General features: G+C 42.1%; 2 protein-coding genes across 2 annotated transcripts in view; one reads left to right on the forward strand and one right to left on the reverse strand.

Annotated features, from left to right (window-relative positions):
• Positions 1-58: 58 nt before the first annotated feature.
• Positions 59-17,069, reverse strand: LOC133408116 (uncharacterized). The gene is made up of 4 exons (XM_061686615.1): positions 16,764-17,069; positions 13,291-13,436; positions 5,162-5,299; positions 59-3,480 (listed from the first exon to the last, which is right to left on the reverse strand). Exons 2-4 carry the CDS (start codon positions 13,402-13,404, stop codon positions 3,130-3,132), a joined length of 603 nt encoding a protein of 200 aa, XP_061542599.1. The 5' UTR covers positions 13,405-13,436; positions 16,764-17,069; the 3' UTR covers positions 59-3,129.
• Positions 16,615-22,681, forward strand: part of lnx2b (ligand of numb-protein X 2b) — a 31,803-nt gene continuing 25,736 nt past the window's right edge. The window contains exon 1 of the mRNA XM_061686611.1: positions 16,615-16,873. The gene's annotated coding sequence lies outside the window, so the exon portion shown is untranslated. The remainder of the gene's footprint in view (positions 16,874-22,681) is intronic.

A 22,681-nucleotide genomic window follows, 5' to 3' on the forward strand; every position in this document is an offset into this window, starting at 1 on the left:
TCTTATTAAAAAGGAATGAATTAATTAAATAATTATTATTATTAGTTTTAAAAACTATTTTCAACACTTACTGTTTTAAATTATTTTATGTTCGATTTGTATTCATGTACATCACTTTGTTGCAGCTATCGTTGTTTTTTAAGTGCTTTGGCGCTATCTTTGGGATTTTTTTTTTTACAATTTTTTATTTGAATTTGGTTGTTTTTGCTTTTATTGAGATGTATTCAGTATTTTATAGATACAATAATTATAGAAAGAATAAATTTATACTGACTTGTTTAATATTTTATTTATCTATTATTATTATTGTTGTTTTCATATTTTTTTAACGGTTAGTTTTATTTTTTTTTGTTTAATTGTTTGATGTTCAGTTCTTATTTATTTACAGCACTTGCACTAGTTGTTTTATAAAGTGCTCCATAAATAAAGTTGGGTTAATTAAATGTTTATTCATTTATTCAAGCTATCAATGTACAGTGAAACCTGCATATTTGTAAATTGACATCGGCGAATTCCCCTATTCGCAGTTTTTATTTTATTTTATTTAAAGACCTCTTCTTGATTATTCATTAAAAGGCTTACCTATTCGCTGTTTTTTACTCAAGTCAAAGCCCTAATTATTATCTTATCTAAATATTGTTTTGGCGCCATCTTGTGGCATCTATAGGCAATTATAAACCTTTTTAAGAATGTGTATCAATTACCCGTGGATTTTCGCATTTTTACAGTTAAAAGGTTTATTAACGGTGACAGGTTTAGTTATTAAATTCACTTAATACGATTTCTGAGTGGTAAAAAATGGTTTTGATTGTCTGTGTCGTCAAATGAGATATTTGGGACGATGTGTATTTATCATCAGGGATTAGCCGTCTTGTTTGTTTGTTTTCTCCGCGCTTTTGGCACGTATCACCGCCCTCTTTTGTCCGCACCACTTGGCTCCCTCCACAAAAGACAACAGAGCCCACCAGAGGAAATGAGAGGCGGGGCACCTCGACCGGCCTTTCGCTTCTCACTGGGGGTGGATAGGTGTCATCCTGACTTTCAATACGGAAATCCCAATCAAACGCAGGTCATTGCACTTCTATACTGGATCTAGATGGAGAGTAATTTAAGAGCAAGAAGAAGAGGAAAAGAAGGTCTCCTACTAAGATGCACTAATAGTCCTTCCCACAGCAGAGAGAATATACTGGTTCCCTGTGAGTATCGTTGTATGCTCTGTTCTTGGCTGCACTACTTGCAGTACATGGATGGGTGTTTTTGATTTTTTGTATCCAATCCAATTTCAGGCTCAACGTGTTGCCGTGCCAATCTAATCTGCCCAAGGCCTTCACAATCAGTAGGGCTTGCCTATGTAATTGAAACTATATTAGCTATGGGACTATTTCTTTAACCAATCTCCATTCAAATTCATCCTCATACGGCCTTCAATGACATCAGCATTTTTCCATCCCCTGATTGGTTGGTCAGAGCAAAACTTGTTACAGCAACTTTTAACGAGCGAAACACATCTAAAGTGATCTGGCACATAAATACGTTTAACAATCAGCATCTCTGGTGAGTATAATGTATTTTATTTTATTGTTCCGTTATTAGATAAATAATAATAACTAATCCCGATGGACGTGGTGGCACAGCTGTGTGCAAATTTGCAAATTTGCCTATTTGCATATTTGAGGGGAAATCCATCCCCCGTTATTTAGCGAAAAACAAGACTTGTTTTGTGATCCGACTGAAGCAATAACAGTTGTTTTGGCTCTATCTGGTGGCATGTTGGTGCCAAGGAAAACGTAGTAGTGAGTTAAGATTTTCAGATTGGCAGATTTCACCTAGACAAATAGCATTCTGCAAGAAGACAATTTTTTTTTTTTTTTTTTTTTAGTTTTCTCAAAAAGTAAATTTTTCAGAAAGGAGGTTTTGCTTTTCGGCCATCAATAAATCTTTTTTGTTGGGGTTGGGGGGGTGTCAATTTCTCACGGATAGTGCTACCAAACGCACGGCCAGGCAGTGATTAAAGCCCACTTGATCAAGGAAAAGGTAATTGTTGGGACGTATCGGGCAGATCCTTCTTATCAATGAATGCTTCACCAGTCAAACGGGACAGCGCTGTCAATACATCTGTCAATGTGGCATGGTGCCTTTCCTATGTTCCTCGCCACCTGTATAGAAGACAGTTAGGCCACTGCCTTCCTGTATGTATATCCCGCCGTTGAATGAGCACCTCCTCAGTGTGGGAGCGGGCCGTGGGCCTTTGTGTCGTTGGGGAGCAGCACGTCGCTGAGGCCCAGGCATTGTCATTCTCCGCATGGCATGCGCAAGTTGACCCTTGATGTCTCACTTTGAAGTGCGCCAAGCGGAGGGCACTATGGAAAACTGCTTGAGCATTTTTTTCACTACACTTGGTATCCAGCCTAAGGCCCATGTACTAGTACACTCTTTGTCATCACTTGTAAGACAATTCAGTACACTAGCAGAATGACGGGATCTTACTCGTATTTTTTTTCCCCACTACAAGTGCCACATTTGGCTTACTAGTATGTAGTTAAACCTTGCTAGTAAACCACTGGGACCCACGAGTAGGCATGTGTCATGCACTAGTAGCCTCCTCATCTTAGTAGCACCAAAACATGAGAAATTTAGGTAATAAAATTGCAAAATACACATTGAAAAAAACCCATTATAAAACACTAAATGAAAATGTATTGTACTCGGCGGCACGGTGGACAACCGGCTAGCACATCTGCCTCACAGTTCTGAGGAGCCGGGGTTCAAATGCGGCTTCGCCTGTGTGGAGTTTGCATGTTCTCCCCGTGCCAGCGTGGGTTTTCTCCGGGTACTCCGGTTTCCTCTCACATCCCAAAAACATGCATGGTAGGTTGATTGAAGACTCTAAATTCCCCGTGGGCGTGAATGTGAGTGCGAATGATTGTTTGTTTATATGCGCCCTGCGATTGGCTGGCGACCAGTTCAGGGTGTACCCCGCTTCTCGCCCGCAGTTAGCCAGGATAGGCTCCAGCATACCTGCGACCCTAGTGAGGATAAGGGATGTAGAAAATGGATGGATGGATGGATTATACTAAAAAAGCTAAATACAACTGAACTGTACTACAGCAGTGAATCTTTCATGTTCCACTAGAGGCAGCACCACACTTTGAGAATCACTGGATAAAATGCTCGAAAGGCTTTCCTAAGCACACCACGGCCAAGAGGGGGCGCCCAGCACCAAGATGCGGGTGTTTCGGGGGTTGGGAGAGCGGGGGTTGCGCTTGGCCCGCTGTCATCCTCGCAGACTGGTGCCAGGATCACAGAGGGCCGCAATAAAATTCTCACCTCATTATCTGAGACAGTCACATCACAGGCTTGTGTTGGGAGGGGAGGGACCGTATGAAGAAAGGCTGGGGGAGGTGGGGGTTGGTTACGGAGGAACAGGCATGGTGACACCACAGTCGGTCTGTTTGTGCGTCTTCTTATGGGGGTTGTGTGCTGGTGAGAAAAATCAGGCATAAGTACAATTGACGTTGACACTTTCGCCAACAAGCCGCTTTCCCCCGACCTCCCAATCTTCCCGGCTCACTTAGCAGGATTGGGAGACATGTTATGTAAAAGAGGCCACTTTTCAATATGGGTTCTGTGAAAGGGCGTCAGGGTTTGCTATGACTAGTCAATGTAGTTTTGCACCTCATTAGAGCCGGCGCTCGCATTTTACTAATACAGTGATTTCCGACCACCGTGACCTCAGGTGTGCTGCGGGAAATGATCCAATTTCACTTAATTGGGCCCAAAATTATGTATTTAGTACCAACAATGTATCTTTGTTTATCTATGCCAGCGCATATAAGTACATTTCACTATGATGTCACACGTACTTCCAGGTAGCAAAAGATGACACAATTAGCGAACAAACCCTTACATGTCATTTGACCAAGACAAAGTGAGTGAGAAAACAGAGGAAATGGCCTGAATGATGAAAAGAAAATGTTCCGTGAGTCAAATTGATTTGAATAGATATAGAACGCTGGCCATAATTTACATTTCAAAAGGTTAGTTGATCAGAAATATAGAGGTGATGGAAATTCAGACAGTTTCCATGATCATTAAGTAACAGGCTAATCAATTGACTTTTCTGCTGCTCAATTAATGGCACAGACGTGCTCTCGACACTGAAATGAATAGCACTCTGTAGAGCTGACGTTAGCAAGCAGGCTGGCCATTATGTTTTGCTAAATAACACAAAGAAAATCCAACCAAACATTTTATGCACACCCGTCCACAAACCCGATGACAGAGATTTTGTCTCTCTCTATAACGGGGGCTTGCGATCTTCTCTGTAGAACTATTTACGACAGAACACTCGATTTATCCTCCACACCCATAGGTTCAGCTGGATTAATTTATATATTTTAAGGAAAAAAAAATTTTGGGGTATATCTGGCAGTGTAACCCCAAACACATGTTATTGTCATCTCTCAGTGCAATCACTTTCTGCCACCCGGAAATATCCTGGTGCCTATCGCTTACAAAAATTATGAAAAGGTCAATACTGACAGGCAGAACAATTCATTGCTCCTCCACTAGATGGTATAAGGCACATTTCTAACCTGTGTTTCCACTTTCTGTGACATTTTTGTTGAGAGGTGTGCCATGTGATTTCCCCCCAAAGTAAAATACTTGCCTTGGCTCAATAAAGACACTGCACTAACATACCATCCCAAAAACACGGTTGAATTTGAGCAATTTGTAAAGCCCAACAAGGAATGACGAATCACCTATTTAGCAGGATGTAGATAAACAGGAGGCCCATTGTCTGCAAAGATGCGGTGGAGAACTTGTGGCAGCTGGTGTCACCCCCCTCTCCCTTATCTGGCCACGTACAGCCAATAAATCAATATCAAATCTAAAGGAACAGGAAGCCAGATGGCCTTCCCACAAGCGGGACGCGCTCAGGGCACTCTCGGCTACTGTACCACCGGGCCGGTGCATGCCGCTCGGCCTGCCTTTGAAGGCATACACATGCGACCGGCAGCTCAATGAATGACTAAAGGGAACAAATAAGCTATTACGACTCTCCTCAAATCAGTGTTTGTGTTTCCATCCACATCAAAGGGAGCCCTCGGCCTGTTTGATATGCGGCCCCCACACCTTGAGCCGACCCACGTACAGGTACCGGGGAGGAGCAGCCCATTGACAAGGAGAGAGGGTCATGTGGTCCCGGCTCGAGGGTAGGTAGTTGACCCAGACGAGGGGTCTGCTGCTGTCTCTTGTTCCCCGGGGGCCATTGCTTCATGCACCAATCTCCAGACATCTTATAGATAGAGAGATAGAGAGATAGATAGACAGACAGATAGATAGATCGATCGATCGATCGATCGATAAAGAACGAAGAAGGACAATACGTTAGATACACTTGTGTTCTGTGCTTGTATTTTCCGTGTTTGCAGGTCATGTGGAGAGCAAATGTTATTAATCTGCGTTTTTATACAGTATAATACTGTTCAGTGCAATTTTTCTTATGAAAAAACACATTGAGAAATTTTTTTATTGGGTGGGCGGGGGGCCGGAACAGATCAATTACATTTCAGTTAATTTCAATGGGGAAAGATGATTTGACATACGGGCGCTTTGAGATTCGAGCCTGGTCACAGAATGAATTCAACTTGCATCTCAAAATACCACTGTATGTGTGTAAACAGCACAATTAAGGTAGTGTAAAGTCCATGTATGTGGGTTAGGAGAGACACAGTTGTCGATGTACTTTAAGCCATTTACGAACGGGACAAACAGTCAAACACGCAAATACAACATGAGAACACACGCAAGGAGCAGGGAGGAGACTCCAACACTGAACTAACCCAATGGTAAGTACAGTAGCTGTTTTAGGGCCAACCCGACTCACGCTCCTGACATCACACACTTGGCCAAGGCCCTTAAAAGGCACTCATCCAACACACAAAGACTACAGTACGTACACTTTATAAAACCAGTTCATTTCTTTACATTGGGCCTCATTCACTAATAAATGCGTAGAAATGTTCTCAACGGGCATAAGTTGAGCATATACGTGAAATCACCGTCTCTCATTATACTGGCAAATTTTCTTCACACCACCGTGCGTATGTTAGTGAATCAAAATTGATTCTAAATGACAAGCTCGCGCCTGCCAGCTGCAATCTGCATAAACCACACCCCTATTTACCTATAAAAGGACACCTGTCTGAAGCATCTCAGCCCATGCGCAGAGGTACAGTCACAAGTGTGGCTCCAAAACTTAAATAACTTTCTTAATCTTTATCCTATTTTCAAAAAGTTAGTATAATTGGAAAGCTTGCTAAACACAGAAACCGACAACATCTAACGATCACGTTAATTGTTTTTAACTAATTCCTAAGTTAAATTAGAGAATGTGGCACAAAACAATAGACAAAAAACAAATTAAGAGCCGAGAATAAAAAAAACACTGCATACATTGTCTGCGACTGGCTGGTGACCAGTTCAGGGTGTACCCCGCCTCCTGCCCGATGATAGCTGGGATAGGCTCCAGCACTCCGCGACCCTTGTGAGGATAAGCGGCTCAGAAAATCAATGGATGGATGGATGCATACATTGTTCCAATAAATAAGGAATGAATACAGCACAGCAAAGAGGCATTTGTGTTTGATACAATTCATGAAATTAGCGTTGGAAGCGACAGAAAATATATTAGCCGTGTGCATCACAATTCAACCATGCCAGCGGCGATGTGTGTGTGAATCGAACAATTCACATCACATTTGCATATGCAGAATCACAGGAAAATATATAAATCAGATTATCGTAGGAGGGCTGGCTCAGCGTAAAGGTCAGTTACCTCTAAAGAGGTCCCGTCAGACTCATCCAGGTCTGAGTGGAGGCCAGGGGTCAGGTTAAACAGTAGTTTGATTGAATGGCTGTTCACAGGCCAGTGTGAAATGCCAGCTCCATTGCGATGTGGAAGAGGGGAAAGGGGGGTGGGGTTCTCTGGCCTTTGTGTGGCCCGTGCTCCTAAAAGTCTCCGAGCACGCAGCCATTGTTAGCGGCCTGACCAGCCAGCCCCTCTCAGACTCTCCTTTGGCCTGCTTTGTCTCGAGCAGCGTGACCATTTCCTTCAAACAGGTCAGGGCAGGGTCGTGACTTTGGACATTATCTTGCCTTGTCTGTCTGTCTGACTCAGTCTGAAAAGTGATTATAAACTATTAAAATATGTCCACGGATACAGTGATACGTTGGATTACGAGTTTAATTTGTTCCATGACCGCGTTCGTAACACAAATTACTCAAATCTAAAATCAACTTTTCTCATTGAAATGAATGGAAATGCAATTAATCCATTCCACCACCCCCCAAAACACACTACATAAGAAAAATAGCACTCATATATTGTACTGTACAAAAATGTACAATAATAAAAAGTTGTGCTCATAAGTTTTCACACCCTGAGACTTTTTAAGAGCAATCTGTTCTTTAAAGAGTGTGATCAGGCAAGACATTTCTTTTTTTTTAACAGGATCCAAATTAAACTATAAGTCATTTTGGAATAGCACAATCATTAAACATAGCAATAACGAAAATAATGGAATGGTCCCCAAAAAAATTCAATATTTCACAAATTCTCAGTCGGTATGTAAACCTTACTTAAACTTCTGAGTGTGTTGTGGACACAATAAATTGAGAAATGTCAATATTTGTACCATATGTCAGAATCTGAAAAATATATTTATTTCTAGTAGGCCCAAATGATACTGGTAACAGACTAACTAATGTCAGAACTTCATCCAAATTGAGATATTGTGTTGAGATTACAAACATACCCAAATAAAAACTAAAACTGTGATTCTCTTCACAATCAATCTCTGCAGGAGTTAGCCAACTATGAATCCAATATACAGTATGTTGTGGGATACAATTAAGTCAATGATGTGTGTAAGTGCAACTACAACAACGATTTATACAGCGAGACGTCTCACTTTTTCCACTTGGCGAGTGTGTAAAACTCAGTGCAGCTCACATAAAGCTAAGATAACCTCCCTGGTGCCCTGAAGTGTTCAGGTTATGCAAGAAGAGTGGCCAGCACCCTCCTTCTGTCCCCAGGCTGGACCTGCCTTATCACAGACTGGCCATCACACTGATAACAAGAGGAAAGGCCAAAGGGCCATAAGGAACCGTGTGCACGGCTCGGGTCAACAGTGTGAGGAGGCTGGACTCAAAGGGGACAAGAATATTATCTGATAAGCATCAGCCGGCTCTTTTGATCTTACAGAGGCTGATCCTGGGCTACGGGGTGTCATGCTGGGTGGACGAGCAGAACGACACGGCAGGTACAAACAAGCGAGCCCTTGAAGATAATCTGGAGCTGAGCAAATTTACACAAAGGAAGAGCGGCAAGGCCTGGATGCACACAGAATGTCACGCGACGGCCCAAAAAAATGACAAAAAAATAATAATTTCTGCCTCAACAGTGTGCCACATTCACGCAGGCAAACATCCCCCACCACCTACTGACCACATGTTCCAATGTCACAGTGTGGTCTGCTGATGCGCTCTCATAAGTCACTGATTAAAAGCCATCATGTGGAGGCCAGACAGGTCCTTGGGGGCTGCATGGACAGGCTGTGGCCTGAATCAAATGCCAGGCTGTCCTCCCCAGGGCAAGATGCTAGTCTTTTTTTTTTTTTTTTTTTTTTTAACCACTTGTGGCTGGGGGTTTGAGGGGGAGGGGAGGGGAGGGTCAGAGCGTCCTTGGTTTCCCCCTTAGCAACAGTTGACCAAAACACCAGATGCTACACTTATAAAAACAGGGCCTCTATTAATTATTAGTTAAAGGGTGAATACCAGATGTTTAAGAGTTTCTATGTTATGATAAATGTTGCAGAATGTTTGATGGACAAACAACAATTGTGAATCTCTAATTACTCTGCAACTAGCAATTACTCTCAATAAATTTTGTCGCCGAAACAAAACAGCCAGAACACTGTGGCCAGAGCGCATTTCTCTGGATAAAGCTCAGAGATGCCTCCAACGATGAGGTGATGCGCTCCATGGGCCTTTCTGTCTCGCTGTTCAGCGGCTACGACGGTCCGTCAAAATGCGTCTCAATTAAGGCTGGGCGATAACAAAACGATAAAGGCACATATCTTAAAATATGTTTTCCTGAATAATCGTATCGCTGGCGTCGGGCCGAAACCTTTTATGTCAAAATTTGGTCAATTTCATATTATTTCACAAATGGAAATTATTGGTTCGTCCCCATGCGAGTATGTTTTTTTTTTTTGTTTGTTGTTTTTTCATTTTTTTTCCATTACTGCCCAATATGAATTTGAAAATAGATTGCGGTCTTTGACAATGCAATGTTAGGAGCTCAACAACCGTTTTTTGGGGTTTCCTGAAAAGTGATGGTTTTGGAGGTACATGGAATTTAGCCCGACGCCAGCAATATGAGACGTGGTGAGCTAAAAACGTAGCTGTTCTATGTTTGTCCATCTGGAAGCAGCATCTGTCTTTGGTGGCTTTTTGGCCACTTCATCGTCGAAATCGTCACTCCCTGAATTACACTCTCCTGCTGTCGCTATCTTGGTCCCTCAAAAAGACGCTCACTCCCACAACTGTTTCTTTCCCGTACCCTTTCCTGCTGTAGCAGCTACTATTGATTGGTTGATGTGTGATATGTGACCCGGCTAGTCTCCAGGAGACGTCACGGAGACGTGTCCGCAACCAGCGGAGGCTCAAGTCGCCATCTAGTCTCTAGGCCAGTGAGATAGGGATCTAAGCTTTTTCTCTACAGTGAGCATATGGAGAAGAAAAGGGTTAACATCCATAAAATCCCAAAAATTGGTGCAATCGTTCTGAGATTTTCGGAGGATAAAGTGGGCATATATAGAGCTGTCCACATAAATGTTGATGATTGATGATAGTTTGGACATTAAGTGACATTTAATTTTTTACGGAAGTGTTTTAGACTGTCCCGCCTGGGATCAATTTAATTGTTGATCAACTGCAAAGCTCCGGAAAGGATCACAGTTACCGGTGGATGTATACGAAATGTAAACAACACATTTGAATCTGAAAAGAAGACGTTAGAATCATCGTCTTTCGGTTTCCAGGTTTGCCGTACCCAACGGCAAAAACAATGCGGCAATATTTTATGACCATCCTCTTTTGATGGACGTTGCGCTCGATTTGGTTACCCTTCTGTCCAGTAAGGAGCCAAATCTACTTTGTGCGCATGAACAAGGACAGTACTTTGTGCGCACACTTTAACTATTTCATGTGCATGAAGTAGTAGCTTGTGTGCAGGAACAAGTTTTTTTTTTTGCCCCAATGTCATGTCTGGGGCTTTGGAGTTTTATAACGATACTTAACTATATTTATAATGTTGACTAACTGCGATCACTGTTGACAAAATGTGGGCGACATACGAATGGCGCGAGACAGTGTTATAGTGATTTAACAGGACCTGCTTTCAAAATATCCTCTCTCTTTTACTTTACACCACATGACACATCCACTCCTCTGTGGGGGAACAATCCAATACTTGGTGAATTCTGCTTCACGATGATGCAGTAGGACCCACCCCCCACCAACACACACCCACCCACCCACACCCACACACATTAAATTAAATGAATGCTTGGCCTAGCCGCTGAGATATCGTCATTCGCCAACAGCCAATCGGAGCAAATCTGTTTTTTCATATTTAAAGTGGGGAAGGTGAGCAATCCAATCGGAGCAAAGCTTATTTACATCTCACATATTATGAGCAATCCGGCCGTATCAACTGCCAGGTGTAAAAAGACCAGGTAGAATAACTTAAAAAAGGACTTTTGGGGCATTTTCAACCCAAATTATCTTGGAAACCTGATAAGAGGACCTCAAAGATGGTCAAAAATAATAATAAAAAAATCTGATTGGATATGACCTTTAAGACAACTGTTCTATTTTGAACATGTGAGACAGCTGCAAAGGCGCCAAATCTTAAGGGGAAAAAACTACAATGGACTTATCCAAAAATAGATTATGTCTCATCGGAATTGATATGCTCCAGCCCCGCAGGCAAATATAAAGACAAGGACTATGTGTGCTGCAATATAGAATGATATATAAAAAGACAGAGAGAAAATTAAAAGACGTGCCCACGATGCTGAGCTGCAGTTACAGCACATCAAAGAAGGCGGTGGAGTGAGAGTGCAGCTGCCCACACTGGTGTGAGTTTCTCTCCTCTCTCGCTCCTGAGGAACTCTGTTGTGTCGAGGATGTTTACCAATCCCAGGAAAGACAAACAACATCTGTCTTGTTTGGAGGCACACACTGCTTGTGTGTGAGTGCGTGCGTGCATATGTGAGCGCGAGCAAGACCAGGATGTGCCGTATTGTTAGCTCTGTGTTTATCTTGTTCCAGGGCCTTTCACCCCATTTCCAAGTTTCTCAGGTGTGGCTGATCAAATCCAATGTTTACAACCACTCTTTGCCATAAGGATGACAAATGGATGCGCTCAAAGACACAAATTTCATTGAGATCAGAAATGAGCAAAGGTTGGAACTTTTACTAAATTCCAACATTGAAATGAATAAATATATAAATACCGGTACAAAGAAATTAATATAAAATGGAAAATTAATATAAAATGGAAAATCAAACACGTTTGATTTAGAGCATGTGTTGGGGTAGGTATTCAAAAGTGTGTGTCAACGATCGTGAGAAAAGATCATTCATGGAGTGAATGAGGAACACCATATAAAAAAAGCGACTGATGTTCAACTCAAGCCATGCAGTAAGTCAGTGTCACTTAAGGCACGCTTCTTAGTTGTACATCTGTAAATAAATGATTATTTTGCCATCAAAATCAATTTCTCAGTCTTGTTTTATTGTTATTTGAGGTGTGACAAAAGCAAAAATAGCATCTAAGGCACTGTCACGCTTGACATGTTTTTCACAAGAAGCTCATTTCCTCCACTTTTTGGTCCGAAACCAGTGTTTCTGGTGAAACCAACCCATGTCTTACTGTTGTTGTTACTGGCAGTGAATGAGTCACATACAGTAATAAAGTATTTTTACTTAGTTAGTTCCCACCATTGGAAAATAGGAGTGACAAATTGTTCACTTTAAATCAGGGGTGGTTATTATCCCTGCATCATTTTCCCCCTATAAATGTAGTGTGGCCCTTAGAGGATTTTGTAAAAACGGGGGACAAAAATGCTCCCTGATATGAAAAAGGCTCCACACCAGTGTTTGTGAGCAACAACACCATTTGAACACAGGGCGGCACTCTTTCTCAACTATACACTGAGAGCCCTCATATTTCACACAGCATGCACATTTATTACATGCCAACATACTGTCAACTTGCAGTTAACCCTGTTTTCTTTTGCCATAAAACCACTACTTTTAGCAATAAAAGCTGACACGTAGGTACAAAATGTGATTTATTTGGGGTTGTTCCTGGGTATTTTGAGGGCCACGCTAATTTTATAAACCTATCTCCGCTTAAATAACAGGTTTTATGAGGAGGATCACAATACTTGAAACAAAGTCAAGTTGCAACTGAGTGTTTTATTGTTTTTACACGACTAACAGCAACTTATTTTTACACTTACTAAAACCTATGGTTAGGTTATTTTTACACTTGTATGATGGTTAAGGATGCTAAACTTTAAACTTGTCTTTAAATGGGATAGGATGTTGACAGCTTTAACCTCTCATTAAATTTTTTTTAAAAATTGTTTTGAAAAAAAAAATAGATCAACCAGTGTCCACACTAAGTGTATGTCATCACTAGATTATAAATCATTGACAATAATATTACTTCCCACTTTGTGCAAATTGTACAAATATTACTGTAGCATAATTAGACTAGATTCATTTATTATTATCTATCTATTATTATCTATTTATCTATCGTAGCGTATTGTGCTACTACATTGGCTATATTTGCCCTTGATTTTAAAATGTTTTTTTATTTATTTTTTTTTTTTTTTGTAGCGAGCTAACCATCGAGTTACTTATCTATCTATATATCAGCACTGTAATATTGGTGTCTGTGTTTAAATGATCAGCTTAATAGGACATTTTCTAGAAATTGTTCAATTTACCATTCAATTAATTTATTTCCGAGCAAAAATTTGGGTTGCTGGCCAAGCAGAAATGGTTGATTTTAGAACAATTTTAGGTGACAAAAACAAGTTCTGAAAAAAATGGCTGCTAAGGTTATTTTTGAGGGGCGGTTGTTTGGGGGGGGGGGGGGGGGGGGGGGCTACAGTGACACATGAACGGTGTAAAGTACGGTACCTCCTGCAGAATGGAAGGGAAGTCCTTGTGCCATAAAACCTCCTTGCTGTGAAAGCCAGTCCCCCCGTGACGATTTACAGCCGTGGAAGGAAAAGCTCCAAGACAAAGCGACATTTGCTGATGCCAGCTTGCTGGACCAGACACTCCTGCGGTGACAATGCAACAGATAAGTGCAGGAAGTCAGGCCACTGAGCGGATGTAATAAGTGGCTCATTGAGTTCAATGTTGACCTGCTAATAGGTAAGGAGAAGCTGTCATCAGTGGCAAGCATTCAGGGCCTACAATAAAAGTTTTAAAAATGTGTTGCTTTTGTTATATTAGATAAGTATAGTATATTTTTTCCTCCCCAATCTACTCAGGGCTGATAATCGTAAATGGTAAACCGGTTAAACCCTTCAATATTTACGATGGCAAATTCACAGAGTTTGGGCAAGCCAGGGTGTTTGTGATTGTGACGCGAAACAGAATTATGGCCAAATAAACCCAATGTACACATACTGACAATTGGGTCAATTTTGAGAATTTTTCCACCTTTATGATCAGTCAGAAAAGTGACACTTGTTGGATGTCTGTAAAACAGGAATCATTAACATGGTGCTATAGTCCCAAAGGACCATATGAGAAGCATCGGGGACTGCTCTAACATCAGCTCACTAGTAATGGGACATTGTGATTTCCTAGGAATGCATTGTGTAGCATGTTTTTCAAAAAGTAAACACAGAGATTTATAGAAATAAAGATGCCATACGCCTTTATTTATAGGGAAATTCAATCCACAAACAAACAGTGCACATAAGTGGATAAAAACAAAAAAACATTACAAGGTAACAGAATACAAATGAGGTATACCAATATAACAATATCAACCAGGATGTACAGTGCAATAATGCACATGAAAAAAAATATAAATGTACTTCTTGGGTATTGGGTATTGTTGGTCCACTTTATTGTTGGTCCACTTTACCGGGAGCAAAGCTGTTGTAGAGTCTGAAAGTAGAGGGGAGGGAGGCAGTACGTATCCTCTCTCTTGCACGGCGTGGATGAAGAACCCTGGCACTGATGGGGCTTTCCAGAACTCTTACAGGTTCATGAAGAGGGTGGGCAAACTTGTCCATGATTGATGACAACTACCCCATCATCCTCCTGTCCCCCACCGCCTTCACAGGATCGAAGATATAACCCAAGACATACCCAGCGTTCTTTCTGCCCTGATGGTGCTGCCCCAGCAGATTACACCATGAAAGATGGTTGATGCAACCACCATATCATAAAAAGTCCTCAGAAGGGCTTCCTGCACTCCGAAGAACCTCAGTCTCCACAGCAGGTGGAGTCTGCCTGGAATTTGGCCTGAGTCCAGTACAAGTTCTTATTTAGGTGAACACCCAGGTATATGTAAGAGTCCACTATCTCAGTGTCCATTCCCTGGATGTTCACTAGTGAGGGAGGAGTGACATTGTGCCGACAAAAGTCCACTGCCAGCTCTTTGATTTTTCCGGATTAAGCCAGAGTTGGGCTGCATGATATATTGTTTGAGCATCGTCATCGCGATATACGTGTGCGCAATAGTCACTTCACAGGGTGCGCTGCGAATGCAAAAGAATGCAAAGTTATCTATGTCATTTCACCATCGTTCCTGTCATACTGTGTTGTGTGTTTTTGTTTGCAGATTAAGCACTACAGTCCTGCTTTTGTTTTAATTCCTCATTAAATAAACACCAATCATCCAGCATGTTTTTCCTTATGTTTTTGAGATTGTATGGTGAAAGCTGCAGCTGGCTAGTAGTGTGAACTGAATGGGTTGGCAACAATGGGAAAATGAATGCCAGTATTTTGAGGGTAATAGCCCATCAGCAACATACAATATTGAAAAAAAATAAAAGGAACTATTTACTAGAACATTTGCAGGTGATAGTTAGTTATGTAGTGGGTGAAGTCAGATATATAGATGGTGAAAAGGAGAGAGGCTAGGACAGTCCCCTCGTGCTGCAGACCTTTTGTCCACACAAACTTTGGCCTGTTAGTCAGGAGTTCCAGGAGCCATGCTAACAGCTGTTCATGTACTCCACCATGATCCAGTTTGTCCCTCAGGAGTTCCGGCTGGATTGTATTACAGTGGACCCTCACTATTCGTGGGGTATAGAGACCGAGCCGGACCGCAAATAACGAAAATCTGCAGATAATTGACGGTCCTTGCAAGTGCATTTAAAAATATATGTATGTAATTTTTTTTCGAAACACCAACAATTCTCGAATATGCGGGGATAAACCACCAATAAGCGTTTTGGTGATCTGCCCAAAAAAAAAACTCCAAACAGGTGAATCCGCAGGTGACAAACCACGAGGATGCGGGGGTTCACTATTAAGGCACTGGAGAAATCATAGAACATGGATGGATGGATTCTCAATGCTTCCACTTCCACATCTCTCCAGGTGAGACAGGGATCTCTGCATGAGGAAGATGACAACGTCCTCAACCCCGATGCTAGGCTGGTAGGCAAACTGCAAGGGGTCTGCGGATGAGCTCACCAGGGGGTACCGATGTTGGAGTACCAACCTCTCTAGGGACTTTGCCAAAAAACTAGGGCAGCGGTACCACACAGGATGGTTTAAATGAAAGTGTTGCATAGTGATCTGTTTCCAAGATTCTTCATCATTCCTGATTGTTAGTGTGAAAAATCATTAACATGATTAGTATCTTCACATAGATGAATATCATTATTTATATATTTAAAGTTATTTTGAGCAAATTTGTGTGTATCAAACTGGTAGCCCTTTTCATTAATCAGTACCCAAAAAGTAGCTTTCAATTTAAAAAACATTGGTAAACCCTTGCTCTAAAAGATTATCCCAAGTGACTATGCAGTTGTGTGGGGTGTGTTAAGATTATACTTTCCTTCCCGATCAGCTCGGAAAAAGGTCTGGATGAACAATTATAAATGTTAAACCTGTTCAATATTTACCATGGTCATATGACTATGACCATGAGACTACTTATGAGCAATGGCTAGTCATAGTCTGAGTGCTGTACATTTCTTGAGACACCCTTTAAAGACAACCTAAAAAAAAATAACATAATGTTGAATAAATACCTCTGACAAGTGTCACAGATGAGCAATTTTATATAGCGTGGTGAGGGCTTAATACAGTGGATGTCAATAGATTGGGCAGGTGTACCTAATATTGTGGCCAGTGGGTGGACGTGACTTTTTCAACGTTGCACATGATATAATATAGAACATAGAAAGGAGCGAAGTCGACGTTTGTTTACACGGAGCTTCTAAATAAACTCTATGTCGTTGTTGTTTCACTTGCCTTTCATTTCTTTCTTCCTGTAATGGAAGTCTCACAAGTGCGTTACGTGCTGTGGGAAACTCCCCCCTAGCAGGTTCAAATACACCTGAGACGCCGAGTTTGGGCTTCTTTTTTTTCTTCCACCGACGGCATTATATTAAAAAAAATGACAGAAAACTCACCAGTGGGACGCAGATATTCGTTATTTTGACGTCGTTTTCGCACCACGTTGACAACACAAATAGGCAGGGGTCTTCGTGTCAGCCATTTCCGGGAGAAAAAAACTGCACAGGTAAGACGGGTTTCGGTCTCACTTGAACAAAGTACGTTATTGTACGTGAAAAGACACGCAAGAAAGACGTTAAGACCACTAACTACTTATTCATGATCAAATTTATGGTTGGAAAAATACTACCAATCCTTCGTTTTATTTAGCTTTTCCGTGGACGTATGTTGAAGTGAAGAAGCTGGTCGATACCGCCGAAATGTTTACCTCTTCTGTGAAATGTTAATGGGATTTGGCTCAAATGAACGAGGGCGACGTTGACATGGAGACAGTGAGTTATTTATGAGCTCGGTGATAAACACGCAGCGGCCATAAGGGTCATATTTTAGGAACATTTTACTGCACAACATGCAAATTTAAGCCTGACATTTTGGAACCTGTATCCTGTTATTAACAATTGCGATTATCAAAGGTAACGTTATGGTGTTATTACATTTTCCAAGTGTGGGTATCGCAGTCGCTGTCATTTGACCAAATAAAAAGTGTTGCTAAGGACTTTTCAAGAAAAGCCCTAATTAAAGTTAGTACAAACACCTGTGTTTACCGCTGATGTCATGTTAAAATGGCCGCCGTGTTTATGGCTCCTTTTATGGTTACTGGTTCAAGTTCAAAATTTAGTGAACCCCAGTTAATGGCAAGGGTATATTCCAGAGTAGACCATCCCCGTGAATGAATGTGATATAGAGACCCATGTAATTTTAAAAATATACGTTTAACTCTCCGACGTGCTTTAAACACATATAAACTCATCAAAACACACACGCCTTTTAAAAAATTATTAGTATTAAAAATACCTTTAAAGTATTCCTTAATGCCTGTTCTCACTCCGTTGTAATCTGGGAGACTTGTATAACATCACTATAAGGAAGTGAAAAGACACTCTCGTTTGCAGTTCTCCAAATAAGAGGTAAAGCGTGCATGTCTCAAGTTGTCACTCCCAGTGAAGAAAATATAACAAACATTAAACAGAAAAATGTTTAACCAAACCATATCATTTCATCTGCTAGCTTAATGCTAACTTAAAATGCTAAATGAAATGGATGTCTAAGAGAATTTAGCATAGATGTTACAGTAATTATGAATATTTACAAAACTGCTACTTTTCCACACACAGAGCAGCAACACGTATAGTGCATGGACCATATTCACAGGCATATATTGTCTGCTCCGTGGGGAAAACAACTATAACTGTAGTTTAGTTAAGTGGCTTCTTTTTCTTCTTCTTGCTCTTCTTCTTCCTCTGTTTACACTGCATGTTTTCCAGTAGAGGTACTAAATTCTAAATTGCCTGTATATAGCAAAAACCCATTAAAAAAAATGTGCTTGGCTATCAGCAATATAGCAGGGGTGCGAAAGGTGAACCATGATGCAGGACTAAAAGTTTGATCAATTAAATTGTTGTGACATTAGCAGGCATAATCTAAGCTGTTTCGAAGTGCATCCAATTGTACAGCTTTCTTTTATAATTAAATCCATTTAGTTGATAAATAGCCTGCCACCTTGTCTATATAATATCTTCTGAATATGACTTGGATTTTACTCTATTTACAGTAGATTTACCCGGTTAAATAGACAAGAAAATGAAATGTCCCTTGATAAAATCTGACCTGTTTAAACTTTTCACTTTATTATGCCATCTTCAAATACTGATGTACTTCTTGGTTTAATCAATTTTCCATCCATCCATCCATGCATCCATCCATTTTCCGAGCCGCTTCTCCTCACAAGGGTCGCGGGAGTGCTGGAGCCTATCCCAGCTATCATCGGGAAGGAGGCGGAGTACACCCTGAACTGGTTGCCAGCCAATTGCAGGGCACACATAAACAAACAACCATTCACACTGCATTCACACCCATGCAAACTCCACTTTGACAATTCTACAGTGATATTTAAAAATACAGCCTTATACAATGTTGCACTGAACTAAAATTTGCCTTGAGTCGCACAAAAAGTTTGAGTTTAAAAAACTTTTTCAGTTTAACTGATTTAAAATTTTACAGCGATGTCCTTCTTTTTACATATGTGACATTTAAGAGATATTTGCAACTCAACTTTTATTTTAGGAAGTAATGCATCATTAAAGTTAAGAGAGATTATAAAGAGTACAGCCATCCATTTTTTATACCACTTTATCTTACTTTGGTCATAGGGGAGTTCAAGTTGGGCGAGAGGCAGGGTAAACCCCGGTCTGATCGCCAGCCAATCACAGGGCAGTTTAAATAATGTTTTATTGTTTTAACATATTAATGTTACAGTGGTTATGACATGGTAGCACAGGGGATGAAAGTGGTTAGCACATCCAGTTCACAGTTCTAAGGTTGGGGGCCCAAATTGCTCTGAGCTTCCTGTGCAGGATTTGAATATTTTCCCTGTGCTTGCGAGGGCTTTCTCCAGGTAATCCAGTATCCTCCCACACTGCAAAAACATGTTTATTAGATTAATTGAAGACTCTAAATTGTCCATAGCTGTTAGTATGAATGGGTGTTTGCCTATTTTTGCCCTGCGATTAGCTGACGACCAGTCCAGGCTAGACCCCGCCCCTCACCCAAACTCAGCTGAGGAAGGCTCCAGCACACCAACAAGTGGTAAGTGGTATTCAAGATAGATGGATGGTTCAGACATTTTTACACTTTTTCCATTGTGTGTAATTTCCTTTGCTGGTAATTCCAAACTTGACGCATCGACTGTCTCACAGACTGGTGAAATCATTTGCCTGGCTTGGCATCACATACGTTTGTGAGGGTGTGGCGAGATGTGACTCACTCATACACACAGTCATAGCAAGTGGTCGGGCTCAGACTCGTTATCTCTTGTGAGACCTGAGGACAGTGTCGGACTAACAACGTTCTCCCCCTTCCATGCACTGGAAAAAGCTTATACCGTCACATGATTGCAAGGTATTTGATTTGGATAAGGCGTTTGCTCGTTAAGGCAAAAGACAACACCTCGAGGCTAAAGCAGTCCTTGCTTAGGTTTGTCTACCTGAGTGAAATACTCAACTAAGGTGCATGAAAAGAAGGATGGAACAAGCTTTTTCAGAAACCATTTTCAGGTCTTAAAACTGATCATGTAATTTAACTCTGATAGGGACCACTTGCAGTTGGTAATGCTGCTAACCAGACCATTACCCGCACCAGGGTTTTTCCTGGCTCAAATTGGGGCAGCTTTAATGTTTTGTTTTGCACTTGACGTCGCATCGTCTTGAAAAAATGTTTTTTAAAATACTGTACGTAAAAAGTCTAAAACATAAGGTGCAACGTTTATATAAGGGGCCATCAAATTATTATATATTTTTTATTTATTTATTATTTATTTTTAATAATCTTTGTTGTTGTCCTCCTCGGGTTTGCAAGATAATTTGGGTTGGAAATGCCCAGGATGTTGTTTTTAAAGCTATTCTCGTTGGTCTTTTAAGCCTGGCAGAGGAGACGGACAGATTTCTCATTAATATGTGATATGTAAATATCTTTTGTACTGATTGGATCACTCTTCTCCTTAATTTGAATATGGTATATGACCGCAGCAGTAGTGTACTCACCGAATATGTATTCGCTTCTACAACAGACAGCTGTAAACAACAAACGCACAACATATCAACATAGGGTGTGTTGGGAAGTTCACTCAGGGCATGCTCTTCGCACCTTGGAACCTTTGGTAACCAAGACCGTTGTTGGTTTTTGTGCCACTCGATACAAGTAAAACTGACACATTCAATATGCCGGATGTACTGACATATCCCTAGCAATAGCCAAGACGATCATTAGTAAAGTTATAGAAAGTGGAGCATATTCTATCTTTGGGTGCCGCGGTCTCGTGGCGTGAAGGGCGCATCGGACTGAATTTCCGAACAGACCTCATTCACTGAGATGAAGCTAGGATTGGTCCGAGACTGCATGATGTCATTGTCACATTCAACTGTGACAATTGCTGGTTGAGGTTATTGCTGCCAAATGAAGGTCCAGGGGTTGACTTACTTGTTCCTCCCTGTATTGTGAATTTTTGTCCATCCATCCATTTTCTTCGGCTCCTCTCAATGCGGAGGAGCAGCGGCTTGAGTCGGAGTCCCTCCTGGATGACCAAACTTCTCAGCCTATCTCTAAGGGAGAGCCTGGACACCCTGCAGAGGAAGGTCATTTTGGCCAGTTGTATCTGCGATCTTGTTGTTTAGGTCATGGCCCACAGCTCATGACCATAAGTGAGGGTAGGAACGTATATCGACTGGTAAATCGAGAGTTTTTCCTTTCGGCTCAGCTCCTGCTTCACCACGACCGACAGATACAGAGTCTGCATCACGGCAGACGCTGCACCTCTCCGTCTATCAATCTCCTGCTCCGTTGTTCCCTCGCTCGTGAACAAGACCCGAGGTACTTGAACTCCTCTACTTGGGGTGGGATATTTTCCTCGACCCGGAGAGGGCACGCCACTGTTTTCCGACTGAGGACCATAGCCTCAGCGATTGAAGTGCTTATTTTCATCCCAGCCGCTTAACACTTCGCACTACCAGACGAACCCTCCTCTCCAGAACCCCTGAATAGACCTTACCAAGAAGGCTGAGGAGAGACCCCTATTGTTGGAACACACCCTGCCTTGTCCCCGATGTCCACGCAGTGTTGCAGAGGCGTGTCAGCCAAGATAGCCCCACAACATCCAGAGCCTTTAGGGCGGATCTCATCCCCCTCTGGGGTCCTGCAACCGAGGAGCTTTTTAACCACCTCGGTGACTTCAACCCCTGAGATGGAAGAACCCACCTCAGAGTCCCCAGACTTCCTCATATGAAGGCATGTCTGTGGAATTGAGGAGGTCTTTGAAGTATTCGGCCCACCGACTCACAACATCCCGAGTTGAGGTCAGCAGCACCCTGTCCCCACTATACACAGTGTTGCCGGTGCACTATTCCCACCTTCTGAGACGCTGGATGGTGGACCAGAATTTCCTCGAAGCCGTCCGGAGGTCCTTCTCAATGGCCTCACTGAACTCTTCCCACGCCCGTGTTTTTGCCTCAGCGACCACCAAAGGTGAATTCAGTTTGGCCAGCCTGTACCCATCAGCTGTCTCCGGAGTCCCACTGGCTAAAAGGCTTGTTAAGACTCCTCCTTCAGCTTGACGGCATCCCTTACTTGTGGTGTCCACCAATGGGTTCGGGGATTGCCGCCATGACAGACACCCGCCACTTTATTCCCACAGCTCCATTCGGCCACTTCAACAAAGCAGGCGTGAAACATAGTTCACCAAGACTCAATGTCCCCGCCTCCTTTGGGATGTGGTCGAAATTCTGCTGGTGGTGGGAGTTAAAACTACTTCTGACAGAGGACTCTTCCAGACATTCTCAGCAGACCCTCACAATACGTTTCAGTCTACCAGGTTAGACCAATATCTTCCCCCACCATCAGAGCCAACACCCCATGAGGTGGGGATCGGTTGACAGCTTCGCCCCTCTCTCCACCCGAGTGACCAAGACATGCAGCCGCAAGTCTGAAGACACGACCACAAACTCGATCATCGAACTGTGGCCTAGGGTGTCCTGGTGCCAAGTGTACGTGTGGACACCCTTATGCTTGAACATGGTGTTCGTTACGGACTATCTGTGATGAGCACAGAAGTCCAATAACAGAACACCGCTCGGTTTCTGATCGAGGGGGCCATTCTTCCCAATCGCGCCCTTTCAGGTCTCACTGTCATTGCCTAGGTTAGCGTTGAAGTCCCCCAGAAGAACGAGGGAGTCCCACTGGCCAAAAAGGCCCCAGTAGTCCCCGAGCGGTGTTTTGTTATTGGATGACCAATTTATGCAGAAATTTAAGAAATTCCAAAGGGTTG

Source organism: Phycodurus eques, chromosome 9 (assembly GCF_024500275.1).
Source record: "Phycodurus eques isolate BA_2022a chromosome 9, UOR_Pequ_1.1, whole genome shotgun sequence".
NCBI lineage: Eukaryota > Metazoa > Chordata > Actinopteri > Syngnathiformes > Syngnathidae > Phycodurus > Phycodurus eques.

Coding starts and splice junctions, on each gene's coding strand:
- LOC133408116 (XM_061686615.1), bottom strand. CDS start 13,404: ATGTCGCTTTGTCTTGGAGCTTTTCCTTCCACGGCTGTAAATCGTCAC. Junction 5,300..13,290: donor TCCCTTCCATTCTGCAGGAG/GTACCGTACTTT, acceptor TCTATCTATAAG/ATGTCTGGAGATTGGTGCAT. Junction 3,481..5,161: donor CAATGGGCTGCTCCTCCCCG/GTACCTGTACGT, acceptor TTTTCTCACCAG/CACACAACCCCCATAAGAAG.